The 18,637-nt window shown below is 33.8% G+C and overlaps 2 protein-coding genes and 1 long non-coding RNA gene across 6 annotated transcripts; 2 read left to right on the top strand and 1 right to left on the bottom strand.

Annotated features, from left to right (window-relative positions):
• The first annotated feature begins 577 nt into the window (after positions 1–577).
• Positions 578–1,182, top strand: LOC138348016 (secreted RxLR effector protein 161-like). Its single transcript, XM_069296619.1, has 2 exons — positions 578–757; positions 838–1,182. Exons 1-2 carry the CDS (start codon positions 578–580, stop codon positions 1,180–1,182), a joined length of 525 nt encoding a protein of 174 aa, XP_069152720.1.
• A 1,079-nt stretch (positions 1,183–2,261) lies between these two features.
• On the bottom strand, positions 2,262–4,126 carry LOC112941267 (uncharacterized). The gene is made up of 3 exons (XR_003246353.2): positions 3,965–4,126; positions 2,611–3,734; positions 2,262–2,486 (listed from the first exon to the last, which is right to left on the bottom strand). It is a non-coding gene; the product is annotated as an uncharacterized lncRNA (long non-coding RNA).
• Positions 4,127–4,387: 261 nt separating this feature from the next.
• Positions 4,388–9,048, top strand: LOC101260126 (ADP-ribosylation factor 1). 4 transcript variants are annotated; one of them, XM_069296528.1, is made up of 7 exons: positions 4,388–4,522; positions 5,486–5,655; positions 6,549–6,619; positions 6,809–6,928; positions 8,536–8,654; positions 8,727–8,808; positions 8,919–9,048. In XM_069296528.1, exons 2-7 carry the CDS (start codon positions 5,508–5,510, stop codon positions 8,922–8,924), a joined length of 546 nt encoding a protein of 181 aa, XP_069152629.1. In that variant the 5' UTR covers positions 4,388–4,522; positions 5,486–5,507; the 3' UTR covers positions 8,925–9,048. The 4 variants fall into 4 exon arrangements, with proteins under 4 accessions (XP_069152629.1, XP_025886249.1, XP_019069060.1 ...); XM_019213515.3 differs by having other exon boundaries at positions 4,393–4,522; positions 5,470–5,655; XM_026030464.2 differs by having other exon boundaries at positions 8,727–9,048.
• Positions 9,049–18,637: the final 9,589 nt, after the last annotated feature.

Raw genomic sequence — 18,637 nt, forward strand, 5'->3', positions numbered from 1 at the left:
CAACGACCCAGTGTCGACTATGAAGAAACATATTCACTTGTTATGGAGGCAATAACTTTTCGATATCTCATTGGTTTAGATGTACATGAAAATCTTGAAATTCATCTAATGGATGTGGTTACAACTTACCTTTATGGTTCACTTGATATTGAAATTTATATGAAAGTTTCGGAAGGACTTAAAATGCCTGAAACATATAGTTCAAAATCTCGGAAAATGTATTCAATCAGATTACAAAAGTTATTATATGGCTTAAAACAATCAGGGTGCATGTGGTATAATCGCCTCAGTGAGTACTTGATAAAACAAGGTTGTATAAACGATGCCATTTGTCCTTGTATATTTATTAAGAAAACAACATTGGAGTTTGTTATTCTTGCTATTTATGTTGATGACATTAATCTCATTGGAACTCCAGAAGAGGTTCAAAAGGCAATTGAATACCTAAAGAAAGAATTTGAGATGAAAGACCTTGAAAAGATAAAAATTTGTCTTGGACTACAAATAGAATATTTAGTAGACGGGGGTCTTCATCCATCAATCTGCCTATACTGAGAAAATCTTGAAACGATTTTACATGGACAAAGCACATCCATTAAGTACTCTAATGGTTGTTCGATCACTTGAATTGAGTAAGGATCCATTCCGACCTCAAGAAGAGAATGAGGAACTTCTTGGTCCAGAAGTACCTTATCTCAGTGCAATTGGGGCACTTATGTATCTTGCTAATGCTACGAGACCCGACATAGCATTTTCTGTTAATTTATTAGCAAGATATAGTTCTTCCCCTACACGAAGATATTGGAATGGAGTTAAACATATATTGCGATATCTAAGGAAACTAGCGATATGGGTCTGTTTTATTCTAACAAAGATAGTGCAGATCTTGTTGGTCATGCATATGCAGGTTATTTATCTAACCCACATAAAGCTCGATCACAAACAGGCTATCTGTTCACATACGGAGGTACTGCTATATCATGGCGATCTACGAAGCAGTCTATTGTCGCTACTTCTTCAAATCATGTTGAGAACATAGCCATTCATGAAGCAAGTAGAGAATGTGTATGGTTAAGATCAGTAATACATTTTATCAAAGAAAGATGTGGTTTGAAGTGTGACGTCAAGATACCCACAGTGCTCTTTGAAGACAATGTTGAATGCATAGCTCAATTAAGATGAGGCTTTATAAAAGGAGATAGAGTGAAACACATTTCACCAAAATTGTTCTTTACACATGATCTCCAAAAGAATGGTGATATTGATGTGCGACAAATTCGTTCAAGTGATAATCCAGCAGATTTATTTACCAAATCTTTACCAGCCTCAACTCTTGAGAAGATGATTCACAAAATGGGAATGCGAAAACTTAACCATCTGAATCGTAGTTTTTATCAGGGGGAGTAAAATACGCATGGTACTCTTTTTTCCTTAGTCTAGGTTTTATCCCACTGAATTTTCCTAGAAAGGTTTTTAATGAGGCAGCAAGTAATGCGTATTATGTATGTCTATATACTTACGTAGACATACAAGGGGGAGTGTTGTAAAATATGCCACGTGGGCCCCAAAAAGTGAATGAGTTGCATCACTTGTGCAACTTATCACTTGGCCAATAATGGCCAAAGGCATATATATGTGTAATAAACTCATGGCTATAAATAGCCATTGTACATATTGATACATATATACATTTTATGAAATATATTACTTCCTCAATTTTCCTTCTTTTAGTATATTAATTTTAGTAAGTTCTTTTATAACAGAAATAATAACTTGTCTAGTCGATAATATAAAATATAACCAGCTTAGACCCTTTCAAATAATTTTTACATTTACAAATTAAATTTAAAAAATTAGGGGTCGTTTGGTAGAGTGTATAAGAACAATGCAAAATAGGGTGTATTAGTAATACTTGCATTACTAGTGCTTGCATTAATAATACTTGCATTAGTTATGTCTGCATTATTTCTTATATACTGTTTGGTTTGATGAATTAGAAAAAACAAATCTTGCATAATTTCTATTTAAAAAGTGTATGTTTACAAAAATACCCTTTACTCTTTATTTCTTTATATACTTTCTTTGCAACAAGGTTCTTTGTTAAAACTTAAAAAAAAGATTTCTTTGCTAAAATATTATTCCTTCCTATTCTTCTTCTTTTTCAAATATAAAATTAAAAAGTTGTTACTACATTGAAATAAGATTAAAAAAGAAAAAGAAGAAGAAGATGTCAAACATCTTCACAATTTTGCCACCATAAGTCCAAAAGTTCAACTTATTCATATGCAAAGGTAGGGATCCTTAGTTTTCATCCAAGAAGCTGTATTTTCGCAGAACACCTAATCTTAAGACACACATACGATCTAATCAACTCGTCTGAGAGGGGGGGGGATAAGTGCAGATACTGCTGCTGAGCGGGCAGAAGATGTTGCAAACCTTCCTGACAGAGAAGTGCTTGAAGATCCTAACGTGGTTTGTCGACCACCCTGTATAATTGGAAGATGCATATTTCTAGGTAAAAGTAGAATATCAATGTAAAATCATATTACTTCTTTGTTGCAGTAAACTATCATAAAAGAAATCATAAGGAGTCATTCAAAGTTTGCGTACCTCAGGGAGCAGATTGTTTGGTGATACTTGTCTGCTATTTTTGTTGGCCTCTTGTGGAGTCCTCAGATGAGACCAAGAAGGAGAAATCTGATAAGTAGGTAAAAACGAACCATACCCGCCAAATCACGACCCTGTAAATATATGCAAAGTCAACAATCATCAACTCATGGGATAAGCCTTGTCACTGTTAAAATCGCTTTGAAAATGTCCCAAAACATTGTAAAGTTTCTCATCTTTGACAGAGTAAGAGATAGATATATGAGAAACTGGAAGAGAGTTGCTATCAGAGGTCGTAATGCTGTTATCACTAATACACAACACCTGCCAGAATACTTACACGGACTCACTAACTAGCCCCTAAACAAACTCTAGATAGAGAAGTTATAAGCAAAAAATAGAATGAGAAAACACAGGGTTTCTCTAACATCACAGTATACTTGATAAGGCCTCTTATTAAAATTTGGTTTTATAGAATGAGAAAACGCAGGGTTTCTCGTTATCAAGTTTCTCTCGACATGATAAGGCCTCTTATTAAGATTTGATTTTATACAGTCAATTATATCAAGCAAACGGAGACATACACAACAAACAGTACATAGATTGATCAAACAACATATGCTACATGCTAGCAAACTAGAAAATCAAAAAATACACAAAATGAACCAATTGCAATTGAACTTAAAAGAAAAGTGGTTCAATCTCAATTGTAAATCCATAACAGTGATAATCAACACAACTAAACAAAAAATAAATAAATAAGAAAACTCACAAGGTAAGATAGAGAAACATCAAGGTCAATGGTTGAATCATTCTTCTTATAATTATCATAACTGTAAGCCTCTCCTTATTCAAGATCAGTTTCCTCCATCATTTCTATTCCACCATCAAACCCTAAACCTATCCCCTTCCTTCCATCTCTACTCCAACCAGAAATAATTCAAATAAATACTCCAATCCAACAAAAAAAAAACTAAAAATTCAAAGATTTTTCACTTTTCACACACCCAAAAACCTCTACAAAACTTCACACAAATTCCCCACCCATTCACCAATGTTCCAAATTTTCTCAACTTCACCAATCGAGATCGCAGAAAAACAACACAAATTCACCAACATCAGCTGACCTTTATCAACAAAAATTAAATTAAATTATTCAAAATCCAACAACAAAAATGATTAAATCAACAAAAAAACTGATATAGATTTAAAAAAAAATGATAATTCAGATTATTCTGGAATGTTTAAGTTTGGATCGCCCCTACTAATGCTCAAAACTATGAGCAAAGAGAGAGAAAAAAAATGAAGAAAGAGATGTTGAAAAATACAGATTTTAATGAAAGATAAGAGTACTAACCTTATGAAGATGAGCAAACAATGTTTGATTGAGCAAAAGTAAGAAAAATCTACTCTTGAATTTTCATTGACAAAGTAAAGAGAAGATGAAACAAGTACTATGGAATTTTTTTTTAAAGAGCTTTGAGGGTATTTTTGTAATTGCATAATCTAATGCAAGTGTAAAAATGCTATGTATTAGTAATACCTAAAATTTCTTGGTATTAGTAATACACAACTTAATACACAATATTGTGTATAACTAATGCTTGCATTAGTTATACATGACCAAAAAAACGTAACAAACAATGTATTACTAATACACACACCTAATGCATGTATCATTTTTCCTAATACCCTTTACCAAACGACCCCTTAGTCTAGTACGTAAATAAAACTTAAAGGCGAATGTAAGGGCATTCCCTTTATTGTAACAAAATGAAATGGCAATTTAGTGCATCACATTCCCTTTATTTATTTCCTGTCATCTTTTTCTTATTATTACTCTCTCAGAATTTGGCGTTAATCTCAGGCTTCACACTCTCCTTTTTTAGATCCCTCTTCCATAATCTTCTTTCAGGTAACAAACATCGCTATGTTTTATCATTCAAAAATTCAAATTTATATTTCATTAATTGTATAAAAACTTATGTAATAACACTTTGTGTTTTTTTTTAAAAAAAATAATCAGTAGTTTTCTCTAAATTTGAGATAGCTTTTTTATTATTCTTATATATAGAAATTGTATTGTTAAAATAAAAAATTTTCTTTTGTTTTGGTTGAATTTTTTGGGCTACATTTATCGTTTTCTGCTATTTGCATTTGATTTTGAGGTTATTCAATCGCATTTTTTGTTTTATTTATGATCTGAATTTCTGTTGTTTTGTTATGATCTAAAGATCAAATCGTATTAACTTCGAATTTTGAATTTGAATCTTTGAATTTGATTTCTGGCAAATTGCTTTCTCATTCAGATCCATTTCATGATACGATGGATTTTGAAATAAATCAATACTTCCATTCCGTTTTATATGAGGATATTTCCAAGGGAATTGAGTTAAAGATGTTAAATTGAGTTATATATAATGGAAGAGAAATATTATAGTGATAGTCGAAGATTTAGTTTCATTGAAGAACATCATATAAGGATTGAAAGTTTCAATAGCTTAATGGATTTGAATGTGTTCTGCATTGACAGTTTGATGATTTTGTTTCAGTGTTAAGATTGACAATCATGTCTAATTGTTGTTGAAATAAGTAATATAGAGTAAGGATTGAGACACTTGTGAAGGAAAATATTTTCGGTGTAATTGAAGTTAGCTTTCTACTTTCTGTAACACAAAAAATCAGATAATGAATGTCATGAAAGTGTTTTCCTTTATGCAACACATACTAGTTCTGAGAATATTAAACATTCGAAAATAGACAGTTGTGATATAAATTGTGGAGTCGAGAGTACATACTATTTCATTACTTGTTTTTTGACTCATATATAGATTCGTTAATATATTTTATTATATCATTTAGTGCTCTTTTAACATAGGGATCACCAACAAGAAGGAGAAATGGGGATGTCATTCACCAAGCTTTTCAGTCGGCTTTTCGCCAAGAAAGAAATGCGAATTCTCATGGTTGGACTTGATGCAGCTGGTAAGACCACCATATTGTACAAGCTCAAGCTGGGCGAGATCGTTACTACTATTCCTACCATTGGTACGTACTTCACTTATATGCATATCTGTACTTACAAATTAACTGTTCAAACTATAGTTTATAACTTTCAAAAAATGCATCTAATGTACCTGTGATGAATATAGTATTGGAAGATAACATTAGAAATCCATAAATGTAAGCTATGGTTGGATTTTCTTCCTCATAAGAGAATTCATTATGGGTGAATTATGAGTCTGCTAAAATGCTAGAATTTTAGATAAAATAATGTATCGATTTGAAGCTTAATTGAATGTTAGCATTCATTTTTTTATTGTTTGACTGGTTACAAAGGACATTACAGAAGTTACTTTTGAATTAAAATTATACTATTATCTTTTATCATAATATGTTGCTGTATATCATAAAAAGGATATTCATGGACGTCTGATGCAATAGAGTAGGGGTATGTATATAATCCTTTTATCATCTAAAATTCTATAGGGGGCTATTCTACGGCTTGACTTTCTATATTAAAAACTAAGAAAGGGGCTTTGATATGAAAGATTAAATTACATTATGCTAATTAATCTCTATTCTCTGCTCGATCAACATTTTATAATAGAATTAGGTTGATTTTTTCGTTTTCTTTTGGGATTACATGGCAGTAGGAAATTGTTTATGCTTTTCTAAACCAATATTTTGGTTTTAAGATGAGTAAGTTTTTCATAATTCTTAAGAAAACATTTCTATGAATGCACCAAAAGAGAGCCTTTAAAGTGAACTAAAGAAAGGAAGTATGTTATGTTTTTTCTATGCGCTTTTTTTCACAACCTTGTTGGAACTGTTGCGATGAATAGATAATCAGCTCTGTCTGAAGCTTACTCTAATCTCTGTAATTGTATACTTATAATATTACTGCTTGGATGCTGTCAATAATAATTGATAATTTGTAGGTTTCAATGTGGAGACTGTTGAGTACAAGAACATCAGCTTCACTGTTTGGGATGTCGGGGGTCAGGACAAGGTATAATTTTTTTTAGTGTAAGGAATATAAGTTAATTTTGAGTTTGTTATTTGTTTATGATAAACCGGGAGCAAGTCTTTATCTATGTTTGCTGACCTTAACTTTCCCCTTTCCTCGACTTATGTGCTTCATAGAATTAGGCCTTTGATTTAACTGTTTAAAGCACAACCACCATTTATTTTTTTCCAGATTCGTCCATTATGGAGGCACTATTTCCAGAACACTCAGGGTCTCATTTTCGTGGTTGATAGCAATGACAGAGATCGCGTTGTGGAGGCAAGAGATGAGTTGCATAGGATGTTAAATGAGGTAATAATTTTCACACCTTTTTTATATTGTTTTTAGTTTTCACGAAATGAGATTCAACTTTTAAAGCTTTAAGCTGCATGGCAAAAAAAAAGTCTGTGACTATTTTAAGTGAACAGTACTGAAATCTGCATTGTATACTAATTAGCTCTTCAAGCTGATACCCGAGCCATTGAACTAATCACAAGCATTTGCAATAGTCGTTTTCATCTAGAGTGATTACAACTTGTGGTTATGACACTGTATATCTGTCTACCAAAAGTCTCTCTTTCTTAAACTCCTCATACTAAGTTAAACCATCCATATAATTTTAAATGTAGGAAGTACTTTTTTCCCTCCATCTTGTCACATAATGCTTGGAAGAAATTATTAAAACTAAAATATGAATTATTTTTCCATTTTTGTTTTGTTCTTTTTTAAACTACAAAGCGATGACTCTTAATTTGCTGAAAATCCCTGAACATGGACTAATAATAAATCAAAACCATGGATGAGAAAAACAAAATACTTTTATCCCTCCCAATAATCTTGGATATAACTTCATTTTCAGATAAAAACAAATTGGATATAACTTAATTTTATGTAATTCAGAGTTCCTAAATGGAGCCTTGAGCATATTGGCAAATTCTTATTTGAAATGAATTTTGGCTAATGTGTGCTAATTTTTAACTTCCTTTATTTTGAGTAGCCCTAATTCAAAATCTTAGTTTGGTAATTTTCTTATCTCATTTGCCATAGCCATAAGCTAAAGTAGTTTCCATTAGGAGGAGTTAATGAGTTAGATTTAAACCTTACTGTAATCCTCATTAAGGAGTATGCCAAATGTCTGATACCATACACGAATAATCTATGTTATGTTATCAATTTCTATAGCGAAGATTTACAGTCAACAACAATGTCAATGGTATCGCAGCTTGAATAAAGATAAAAGAACTGTGCTTGCAAAGTAAAAGAAAACTGTATAACTCTTGTATAACTCTTGACTGTACTGACTGCACTAATTTTATTCAATTTTTTGGAGCTTTAAGTGGAGCCAAAGATGATGTTTCAGTGATTCAAAATTGTCAAACATTTTTCCTTGAACTTATGGAGTGTGTCATATCGTCCAATCATTTTGTCCCTCCGTCTTTGAAATGCTATTTAGGATGTTATTGTTAGTAAGATGAATGTCATAATTGGAACTATTCATCAACTTTGATCCATTGTTGAATGGGACAGTTGGTTATTTATGGTTTAACCGTTAGTAGGTGAAGTACCTGTAGGAGTTCAGGGAGAATAGCTCAAAGAGGAGATTTTACCATCTGCTTGTCATTTAATTAAAATAGTAGAGAGAACTGGCAATACTTCACTTTATGTTTGCACAGGTCAACGTGTCCATATATTGTTTCTTAGGAAAAGAACACATAAAAATAGTGAACGGTGAGTAGGAGCAGGGAGCTTCTACACTGAACCACAGTACCCAAATGCTTTTTCTGCTCATAGCTCATGCTTAATATGCTCATAGTTACATTAATTGTTAAATGACAAAGTGAAAGGATTTTGTTCTTAAGTTTGACTTAAACTTTGCCGACTGACCTGTGGAGTTTAATAGTCTTTACTCTCTGTTCTAGGACGAGCTTCGGGATGTTGTGCTTCTTGTTTTTGCTAACAAACAAGATCTTCCCAATGCAATGAATGCTGCCGAAATAACTGATAAGCTTGGACTGCACTCTCTTAGGCAGCGTCACTGGTAGGCACACTGGCTAGCAGTTGTGAAAGCTTCCCTGCTGGATGCACTAAATTTGGTCACGACTACTTTCAGGTACATTCAGAGCACCTGCGCAACATCAGGAGAGGGACTTTATGAGGGTCTTGATTGGTTGTCTAACAACATAGCTAACAAAGTACGAGTACACTTTTAATTGATTAAATTGGCCTTAGATCTTTTCCTTTGATGTTCAGATAAACTTTGTGCACTCGTTGTTTCTCTTGTCTTTGAATCCTCTTTTTATAGTCCTAAGGCAATGGAAGAGTTCTTGCGGGTTGATACTGGATGCAGGCAGGTTTTTATCTAGTTTCTTTTCCAAGTCAATGTGGTTATGAACATTGTCTTGAAAGTCATTTTGCATCTTGTTCGAACTTAATGAAGGCTTTGTAATACAAGGGTGGGATATGTATGTAATGTTGTTTGAGCCCTATGCAAGTGGAATTTAGTCAAATGAAGCTTGAACGCTTGAAGTCTTTGAGAAACTTCAGATCCTCAATAACATGAGAAGTAGAGAGTCTCAAAGGGTGAGATTTCAATAGAAGAATGGGGTTTGGAATTTAACTGCCATTCAACTAAGGACAAGTAGGAGACCCAATTAGATTGAGTATCAGTGCAAAAACATCTGAGATATGTCTCAAGACATCTATTTAAAACCTCGGATTGACCATCAGTTCAAGGATGATAAGATGTAGAAGTTTGCAAAGGAAACCCCTTGGACCTTTAAGAAAGCTTTCCAGAAAGTGCTAATGAAAATTGGATCCCATGGTAGTAAGGAAACCATGTTATTTGAAGATGTTATGCAAGAAAATTGGAACAAGTGATTGAACACTATAAAGTTAAGATAATGCAATGAAACGTCCTTACATGGTTAACATATCAACTATTACCCAAATTACTATTTACCTTTGGACTTAGGAAGGCCTTCAATAAAATCCATACAAATGTTAGTCCAAGGAAGGGATGGAACGGGTAAAGCTTGGAGCAAACCACGTGAAGATGATGTATCATACTTGTTCCTCTGGCACATAACACACTTCTTCATAAAGGAGCCTATGTCGTATCTAGATACCAATAAAAGTATGTTAAAAAATTTCTAGTAGTAGCATCAATACCTCTGAGTAACCACCTCTAGGAGTAGAATTCCATAAAGATAAGATCTTAGTCATAAGAGTACCATCCCTTCCAATAACCAATTTACCCTTTTTTCTTAGTTGATCAGAAAATCAGGTAATATGTTGTTGAGGTTGAACCTACAAAAATGAATCAGAGCATTAAATTTTGGATTAGCCAACCAGCTATCTTTGATTTCATCCAGTAAGTCGACCTAAACTTTGGACACCATTAGGGACATAATCTCAACACCTTGAATTCGAGATAATGCATCATCAACTAAATTTCCTTACCTTTATTATATTGGATCTAAAAAATCAAATGAAACAACATATCTAACCATCTAATTTGTGAGTCTGCAAAGTTTTTGTTCCAACAAATACTTCAAAGCTTTTTGATCTGTTTTTACAATAAAATGTTGTCCAAGCAAATAGTGAGACCACTTAGTTACAGCAAAAACCAAAGCTAGCAATTCCTTTTCATGCACGAATAACCCAACATGGCAACTAGAACGACCCTTGCTTATAAAAGCAATGCGGTGGTCATTTTGCATCAATACAACACCAATGCCAAAGCCACTGCATCTACCTCAACTAGGGGTACTAGGGGTGACAATTTCAGCCCATTTTGTTGTTGGAAAACAAAATAATTTAGGAATAGACTGGTGGAGGGGGTAATTTTTTTTAATCTTTTTTGTTTCCAAAAGCAAAAAAGAAATAATTAGTGGTCAATTGGTGGAAGGGGAAGGGTATTTTTTTTTTTGCAAAAACATAATTTTTTGTTCGGTAAAGGGTCAAAAATACCCTTGTATTATAAGAAATAGTTTATATATTCCCTTCGTTATATTTTTGGGCCAAATATACCCCTCCCGTTATACTTTGGGCCAAATAGATCCCTGATTTTACCGAAAGGACAATCGCTTGCATAGGAATCAAATAACTCACCCCCGATTTCAAATACTCAATTCCCTTTAGAAACCTACCCATTTAACCTATTCACAACCCATTTTCATAATCATCTTCTCCACTTGAAATATTCATTAAAATCAAAACCCTTAATCACTACGGAAAATTCAAGACCACAATGTAGGGGGTCATTTTTTCACCAAAAATATTTCTTGCAAAACCTCCTTCCTTTCAAGTTATTTCATCTCTTAAAAGATTAAATAGTTTATAATTATTGCAAGTTAGAATTCAAAATTTTAAGTTTGATTTAGCATGTACTTAATATCATTCAAGCAATGGGTCAATACTGATTGACATATTGGACAACACGAGAAACTGAACATAAATGTGTTATGATGTTTTATTAGAATTGTTTTTTTATTTCATGGGTATTCAATTGACAAACAATTTAGTAGCATTAGAAAATTAGGACAACAAATATTAAGGCATGATTGTGGATGGATTTTATGACCACAATGAGCAAGAATTATATAAGTGACAAAACTATGTGCTGGACCTTTCTTAGTTGAGTATTGATTTTAATGGAAGCTTTAGCTAGAGAAGATAATTATGCAATGGGTTTGGCTGAAATTGTGGATATTTAAATGGGTGGGTTTCTAAAGGGAATTGGGTATTTAAAATTGGAGGTAGGTTATTTGATTTAATCAGTAATATATTTGGCCCAAAGTATGACAGGAGGGATATATTTGGCCACAAAGTATAACGAAGGGTATATATGAACTACTTTCTATAGAACATGGCTATATTTGACCCTTTGCCTTTTTTTGTTTTTGAAATATATATATATATATATATATATATATATATATATATATATATATATATATATATATATATATGTATATATATATATATATAAAGGGGTAGGGGTTGGTGGAAGGTATGTGTGTGTGGGGGGGGGGGGGGAGATAGGGGCTATTTTTTTAATTTTCATATTTGCAAGATTATTTTTTTTTCCAAAAAACAAAAAATTTTAGGGGTAGGTTGGTGAAAGGTGAGGGTCGGGGGTGCCCCCGGGGTCGTGGTTATTTTTTTTTTGAAAAACTAAAAAGCTTTAGGGGTAGGTTGGTGGAAGGTGGGGGTGGGGGGTGCCCGGGGGAGGGGTAACTTTTTTTTTGATCTTTTTAAAAAAGGGTTGAAACAATTTTGCCCAAATAATATTTGACCAAACCCATATTTGCCCATATTCTATTTGGATGGATTGTAATCTAAACCATTTTTTCTCAATCGATATTCAACCCACTCAAATCGATCCAATCCAACCATTTGCTACCCCTAACCTCAACAACAAAGGGAATAGAGTAATCATGTAATGCAGTAAAAGAGCAGATGTCAGTGCTACCTTCAAGTTATTGAAAGTTTGAGTGGCATTGTCAGACCATATGAAGCTGTCCCTTTTTAAAAATTCAGTAAGTGAACTACTAAGTACAACATATCCTCTAATTATTTTCCAATAATACCATGCTAGGACTAAGAAACCTCTATGTTGTTTAAGGTTGCCAAGAGTAGGCAAGTGTTGCACAACTTGAATTTTCCTAGGATCAGTAGAAACACTATCACAAGATATGAAATAACCGCAATTCTCCACCTTAGGAATCCCAAAAACATATTTGGATTGTTTTGCCATAAATGTTGTTGCCACCGTGATATCAAAAACAATTTGTAGATGAGTAAGATGTTCTTGTAAGGACTTATGATAGATAAGAATGTCATAACAGAAAAGACCAAAACAAACAAACTCATAATCAAAATGTCATAACAAAAAAGACTTAACAAAGTAACTCATATATCTTTGAAAAAGATGGTTCACCATACATTTGAAAGTGGGAGGTGCATTCATCAATCCAAAAGGTATTACCAAAAACTCATAATGTCTCATATGAGTTTCAAAAGTTGTTTTGGAAATGTCTTCCATAACCATTCTGATCTAGTGTAACCAGACCTCCAGTCCATGTGGGAGAACAATTTTGCTCCTGCTAGCTCATCTATAATAAGGATACAAAACTTATCCTTTATTGTGTTTTGAGCAATCTCAGGAGTACCTTCCTCACTAGAAATATAGCACTGGCCAACTCTTTATGCACACCCATAAGTGCAAGTTGTTTGCCTTGGTTAGTGGAAGACATACTATATTAATGAAAGTCTAGAGATGATAGACCTAAGGTATTCATCCACAAAGCCCTCAAGATTATGTCATACCTACCAATAGCGAAAACTATTAGGTCATAATTCAAAAGTTGTATCGTGCAATATCCATCCATTTTTTACTACTCTTGATGTAATTTCCTTGGAATCTAAGGTTAACATAGATTACTGGAGCAGGAACAACTGTGGGGCCAACCTCTTTTCAATCTCCATATCAATGAAATTAAGAGTACTCCCACCATCAAGTAGAATTTATAGAGGCTTGTTACCACTGTATCACATCATCTGAATAGTTTGAGCTCTGTTAATACCTGCAAGTGCACAATATGAAATCATAGGTGTCTCACCTTCAACTGTTTTCATGTTAGTGTTCTCTGCTGGTTCAATAATAGAAGAAGCTATCACATGTGTTAACTCCTCCGCCATACATTCCTCTAGATCCATCACGAACATATGCTTATGAAGGTTACATTTGTGTCCAGGGCTATACTTTTCATCACAAAAGTAACATAGTCCCTGATCCCTTTTTGCTTTCATCTCAACAGGTGAAATGGTCCTTCTAGATCTAGGATTACCACCATTAGGGGTGTTGGCCATGAACCCTATAGAATTTTGTTGGTAACTGTAGCTGGAAGATCTAGCAGTAGGTCCTTCTTTCCTCACAAGAGGGACTACTTAGATTATTTGTCCTACATCCTCTAGCATTTGCAAATAAAGTTGTCTCAGCCAATCTAGCCAATGTACAAGCCCTATGTAAAGTTTGAGGTTCATGCATTATAACAGTACCCAATAACTCCTTCTTCAGTGCACCCAAAAAAGAGGAAACAACAGAGCTCTAGTTAGGTTACATTGAGTCAAAAACTTTATCAAAGAAGAACTGTAAGTCTCTAGCTGTGCCTATATGTCTTAGTTGTTTCAACTCCAACATGGTATTAGAGAAATCATCCCCAAATGTTTCTTATATAGCTAGTAGATATTCATCCTAATGAATTGGTACAAGAGGGTTTCTGCATTCTTGATAGGACTGATGCCAAGCTAAGGCTTCTATCATCCAAGTTCATGGCAACAAGCTTAATCCTATTAGGCTATATTGCAAAGGTGTTTTTGTAACATCCCAAAAAATGTACTTGTCTAGTGAACAGCCTACTGGGTTTTAAGAATATGTATTGGGGACATAGACATCCCAATGCCCAATATTGAGTAAAATTGGGCATGTTAGAGAATATTAGCTTAAGGGTGTTAATCAATTTCCATGTATTAACAAGTAACTTAAAATACACTTTGATGTTTAGCCAATTTCTATGCATTAAGATATATTTTGATGTTCAAATGCTCCAATCTAAGCTTGTTTAGGAATTTTGTATGCAATGAAGACCCTAAGCTAAAATATTAATTTCTTAGTTGTACACATTTGGTATGAGGCATCCAAGTGTCAAGCTTAGGTACCATAGAACATGATCATTTAAAATGATCATGTATATTAAGCAGTTTCAAGGACACAATGAGGGTCCTTCGATAAGAAATATGCAGCAACACATGTGCAAAAGACCAAGCGACCAAGCCTTAATCGAATTCGGTTAGGGCTGTTAGGGGGCAGACATACATGTGGGTATAACTACATGGGACCTAGCTTTCTAACCTGTCCGAGGCTCTAACTAACTTACTTAACTAACTAACTAACCTACGATTAACTAAAACACACTAACTAGTGTACCCGAAATCCAAAAAGCTAACCGGGTGACACTAGCCGTGTAACTAACTAAAGAAACATCCTAGTACCTAACCTAGGATGATCCAAAGAAGTTGGTTATGGTCCTAGTGACTTAGGGATAATTTTGTAATTAACCTAGATTACTTAATTAATTAAATTAGCAACTTAATTAATTAATTAGAAATCCTAGTCAAAGTCAAAACCCTTAACAAATTTTCAATTTGTCTAAGTCAAATGCTCTCCTAATTTTAGTCAATTTAGTAGGGACGTTTTGGTAATTTAAGTGGAGGGTCTTTTGGGTAATTCAAGGGATGACTATATATGTATATTTGTTCAGCTTTAGAACACTTCTACACGTCTCAAATCAAATCAAACGAAAATTCTCTCAATTTCTCAAGAGCGCTCTCTTTTACAAACTCCATTGAACATTAAGAAAAGCTTAAGGAAGAAGAGGAAGGTGTCGAAGTTTCCTATCAGATTTTTGCATATTCTTCTTCTTTAAGGTATGGGTTTTTCACTATTGGGATTCCTTTCCCCAAGAGGTCCTTTCAAGATAAGTTTTCAAGAACTTCAAATACTAGGGTTTTTACTTTACAAAACAGATTTTCTTCCTAACCTAAGATTTATGATTTTTAAAGAAAAGTAAACATTTTCTAAGGTTAATTTCACATGAATTGAGTACTTTATTGATAATATTAGAATGTCGTGTGATACATGATCCTTCTCTAAGTGAGTTTCAGATGGGATGTTTATAGTATTTGATAACATGTAAACGTTAAGGTTGGAATTTAAGGTTTGAATGAACCCTTTTACGATCTGTTTCCCTTCCCCAACGCTATGCATTGATCTTGTACATGATTTTATGAGTTGTAATTGATTATGTTATTGAGTATTTAGTTTTTATTTATTATGTTATTCAGTATTTCACTAAGTATAATTATTAATAATGTAAGATGAATAAGGTTCTTGGAAGCGAGAGGTATGTCTTTTAAAGTTGTTATTACTCTACAATGTTTATGTTTGCCTATGAATCACAATGTTATGTTACGAAATTATGTATGATTTTTGTATGTGTATTTGCTTGGCTATGAACATGTTAAATGTGAGATCATGATAACACTACGAAAACGTAGGCTATGATATTCTCTTGTATGCTTTACACAAGATGACTATGTTATGTTAATCTCACATATGAAGGGTTGCGATAAAAGAAAATTCTCATCTAATCCTAAAAGAGCTCATGATCATGTTTATACAGGAATTTAACCTTCTATGACCTATTATAAGTTTATGATGAAAGAGAACTTAAAGGTTATTCAAAGAAAAGGGAGTTAAGCTAGCACCGATGAACTAGATATGAGAAGTGTCCCTTCCCTAGTGGAATGTAGGTTCACAATGATTCTCATAAGATTGAGTCTGCCATGTAATGTGAAACTATGGGTCTCTAATACATCTCCTAGTTCTTGAACTATGTTTCCACAATAAGATACTAGCTAGTGGATCCACCTAGAAAGCTATGTCTTGTAGGTTCTACTTTGGCTGGTAGACCACCTATTCTTGATGTGGGGAAGTCACCGGATTCCATGTTTAGCTCCCACGGTCTATGTCGGTTAAGGAGAATGTTCCCTCATGTAAAATAGACCTCAAGTAAATGAACGTTGATTAGGGTGACTTGAGGAGTCTACTTAGTATAGGTAGGGGTATGAGACTCTACCTAGACATTGCACAAGTTAACTCTAAGGGAAGTCCTTGGAGATAGTTCTTATGTAATATGATGACATGAGAGATATATGTTTATGATACATATGTTACTCTTAGATGAATGTTGTTCATTATAATGAATACATTATTGGGTTATACTGTTATATGAAGTGATGACTACTTATGTTACAAGTTACACGAAGCGAAGCTTTACTTATGGTCTCTTATCTTATCTACTTCGTTGTGTGGGGTTATGGGGCTTCAAATGACCATTGCACTTGTAGGTTGGGGATGACATCATTGGTAAGTTTTGTATGTTATGTTTATATGATTTATTAAATATGTTAATATGACTCTATGAGAATATGTATTTGATTATGATCATGTTGTAAATTGATGGTATCCTTAGTTTGTACACGTTCTATGGTATGTGCATTGAATACTTTCACATGACTTAGCATATTTTTTAATGAAACGATAAATGGTCCTTTTTCATTCATGTCCTTATATGTTATGTGCATATACCCATACTTAGTACATAGGACGTATTAACCCCATTACATTATATTACTACAACTGTTGGTTCGGGCAATTGATGTTTAAGAAGGCCAATTTGAAGAAGCTCGAAACTCTTTGTCCAAGTCTTGGTAGGTCCTCATGTTCGGGACGCTATTATTTATTTTCCAACTTATGAAGACTTTAGAAGATATTAGGATTATCTATTTCTATCATGTTCTCTTTTGATTCTTTTGTATTAAGGCCTATATGGCATGTTGACTATTTATTTGCTAAGTCAAAATTTGAAATCTTAGTTGGTTTTATATATATATATATATGAGACAATTCCTTAGAATATCGTATGACTTATGAATGTTAAGTATGAAGTCTAAGTTCAATAGTATGTTAAAAGTATTAATTTTTGCGATAAATTTAGCTATATGATTGTGATGAAGGCTAAGAAGAGGCTTGTCTGCGACCTCTGAGAGGTTAACGACGCCGGTCTCATCCAGGGTGTGCTCTCCGGGTGTGGAAATCTTGGTATCTGAGCATAAGGTTAAATGTCCTTAGGGTCAATGTCTCACTAAACCATATTACCTAGTGTCTTGTTCATGGTTGTGAAGTGCGCCATAATAGGTGGATGAGAGGCTATGTGATGACTAGGATACTTCTCTTTTCTTGATACTCCTATGTCGTGCCTTTAGAGTTTTAAGAAAATGCCTTCATACTGTATTCTTGCACTTATATGAAGCACATATGCATATGTTTTCTTGAAATTTTGTTGTTGTCTTGAGAAAAACGATCGCATGATATCTCTTTGATGCATTTTGAGCTTATGATAAGGTTGAGAAGGAAGTTCCTCACTATGTGTTATGAATATGTAGCTCTTATATGGTTGTGCGTCATGAATTGAGTTCTAATTGTAATGATACACTATGTGCATGTTGTGCTGCTAGTATTGAGTTTATTTCCTACCCTTCAAATGATTTTAGTGTCATTCGGGGATGAATGATCCTAAGGGGGGGGGATAATGTAACATTCCAGAAAATGTACTTGTCTAGTGAAGAGTCTATTAGGTTTTTAGAATATGTATTGGGGCACATAGACATCCCAATGCCCAATATTGAGTAATATTGTGCATGTTAGAGAATATTGACTTAAGATTGTTAGACAATTTCTATGTATTATGATGTAACTTAAAATACACTTTGATGTTTAGCCAATTTCTATGTATTAAGATATACTTTGATGTTCAAGTACTTCAATACAAGTTTGTTTAGGAATTGTACCTACAAATGAAGACCCTTAGCTAAAATATTAATTTCTGAGTTGTACACATTAAGTACGAGACATCCAAGTGTCAAGCCTAGGTACCATAGAAAAAAATGATCATGTATATTAAACAGCTTCAAGGATATAGTGAGAGTCCTTGGACAAGAAATGTGTAGCAACACATGTGCAAGAGAGAAAGCCTTAATCAAATTCAGTTAGGGCAGTTAGGGGACAAGCACGCATGTCGGTAAAGCCACATGGGACCTAGCTTCCTAACCAACCTAGGCTCTAACTAACTTACTTAACTAACTTACTAACCTAGGATTAACTAAAACAGACTAACTAGTGTACATGTTAATTTAAAATGATCATGAAAGATTAAGCAGTGCCTAACGACATAGTGAGGGTTCTTGAACAAGAAATGTGCAGCAACATATGTACAAGCACATGTGCAAGAGACCAAGTGACCAAGGCCCAACCAAATTCGGTTAGGGCGGTTAGGCGGCAGGCGCGCATGCGGGTAAAGCCACATGGGACCTAGCTTCCTAACCAGTCCTATGCTC

Source organism: Solanum lycopersicum, chromosome 4 (genome assembly GCF_036512215.1).
Source record: "Solanum lycopersicum chromosome 4, SLM_r2.1".
Lineage (NCBI taxonomy): Eukaryota > Viridiplantae > Streptophyta > Magnoliopsida > Solanales > Solanaceae > Solanum > Solanum lycopersicum.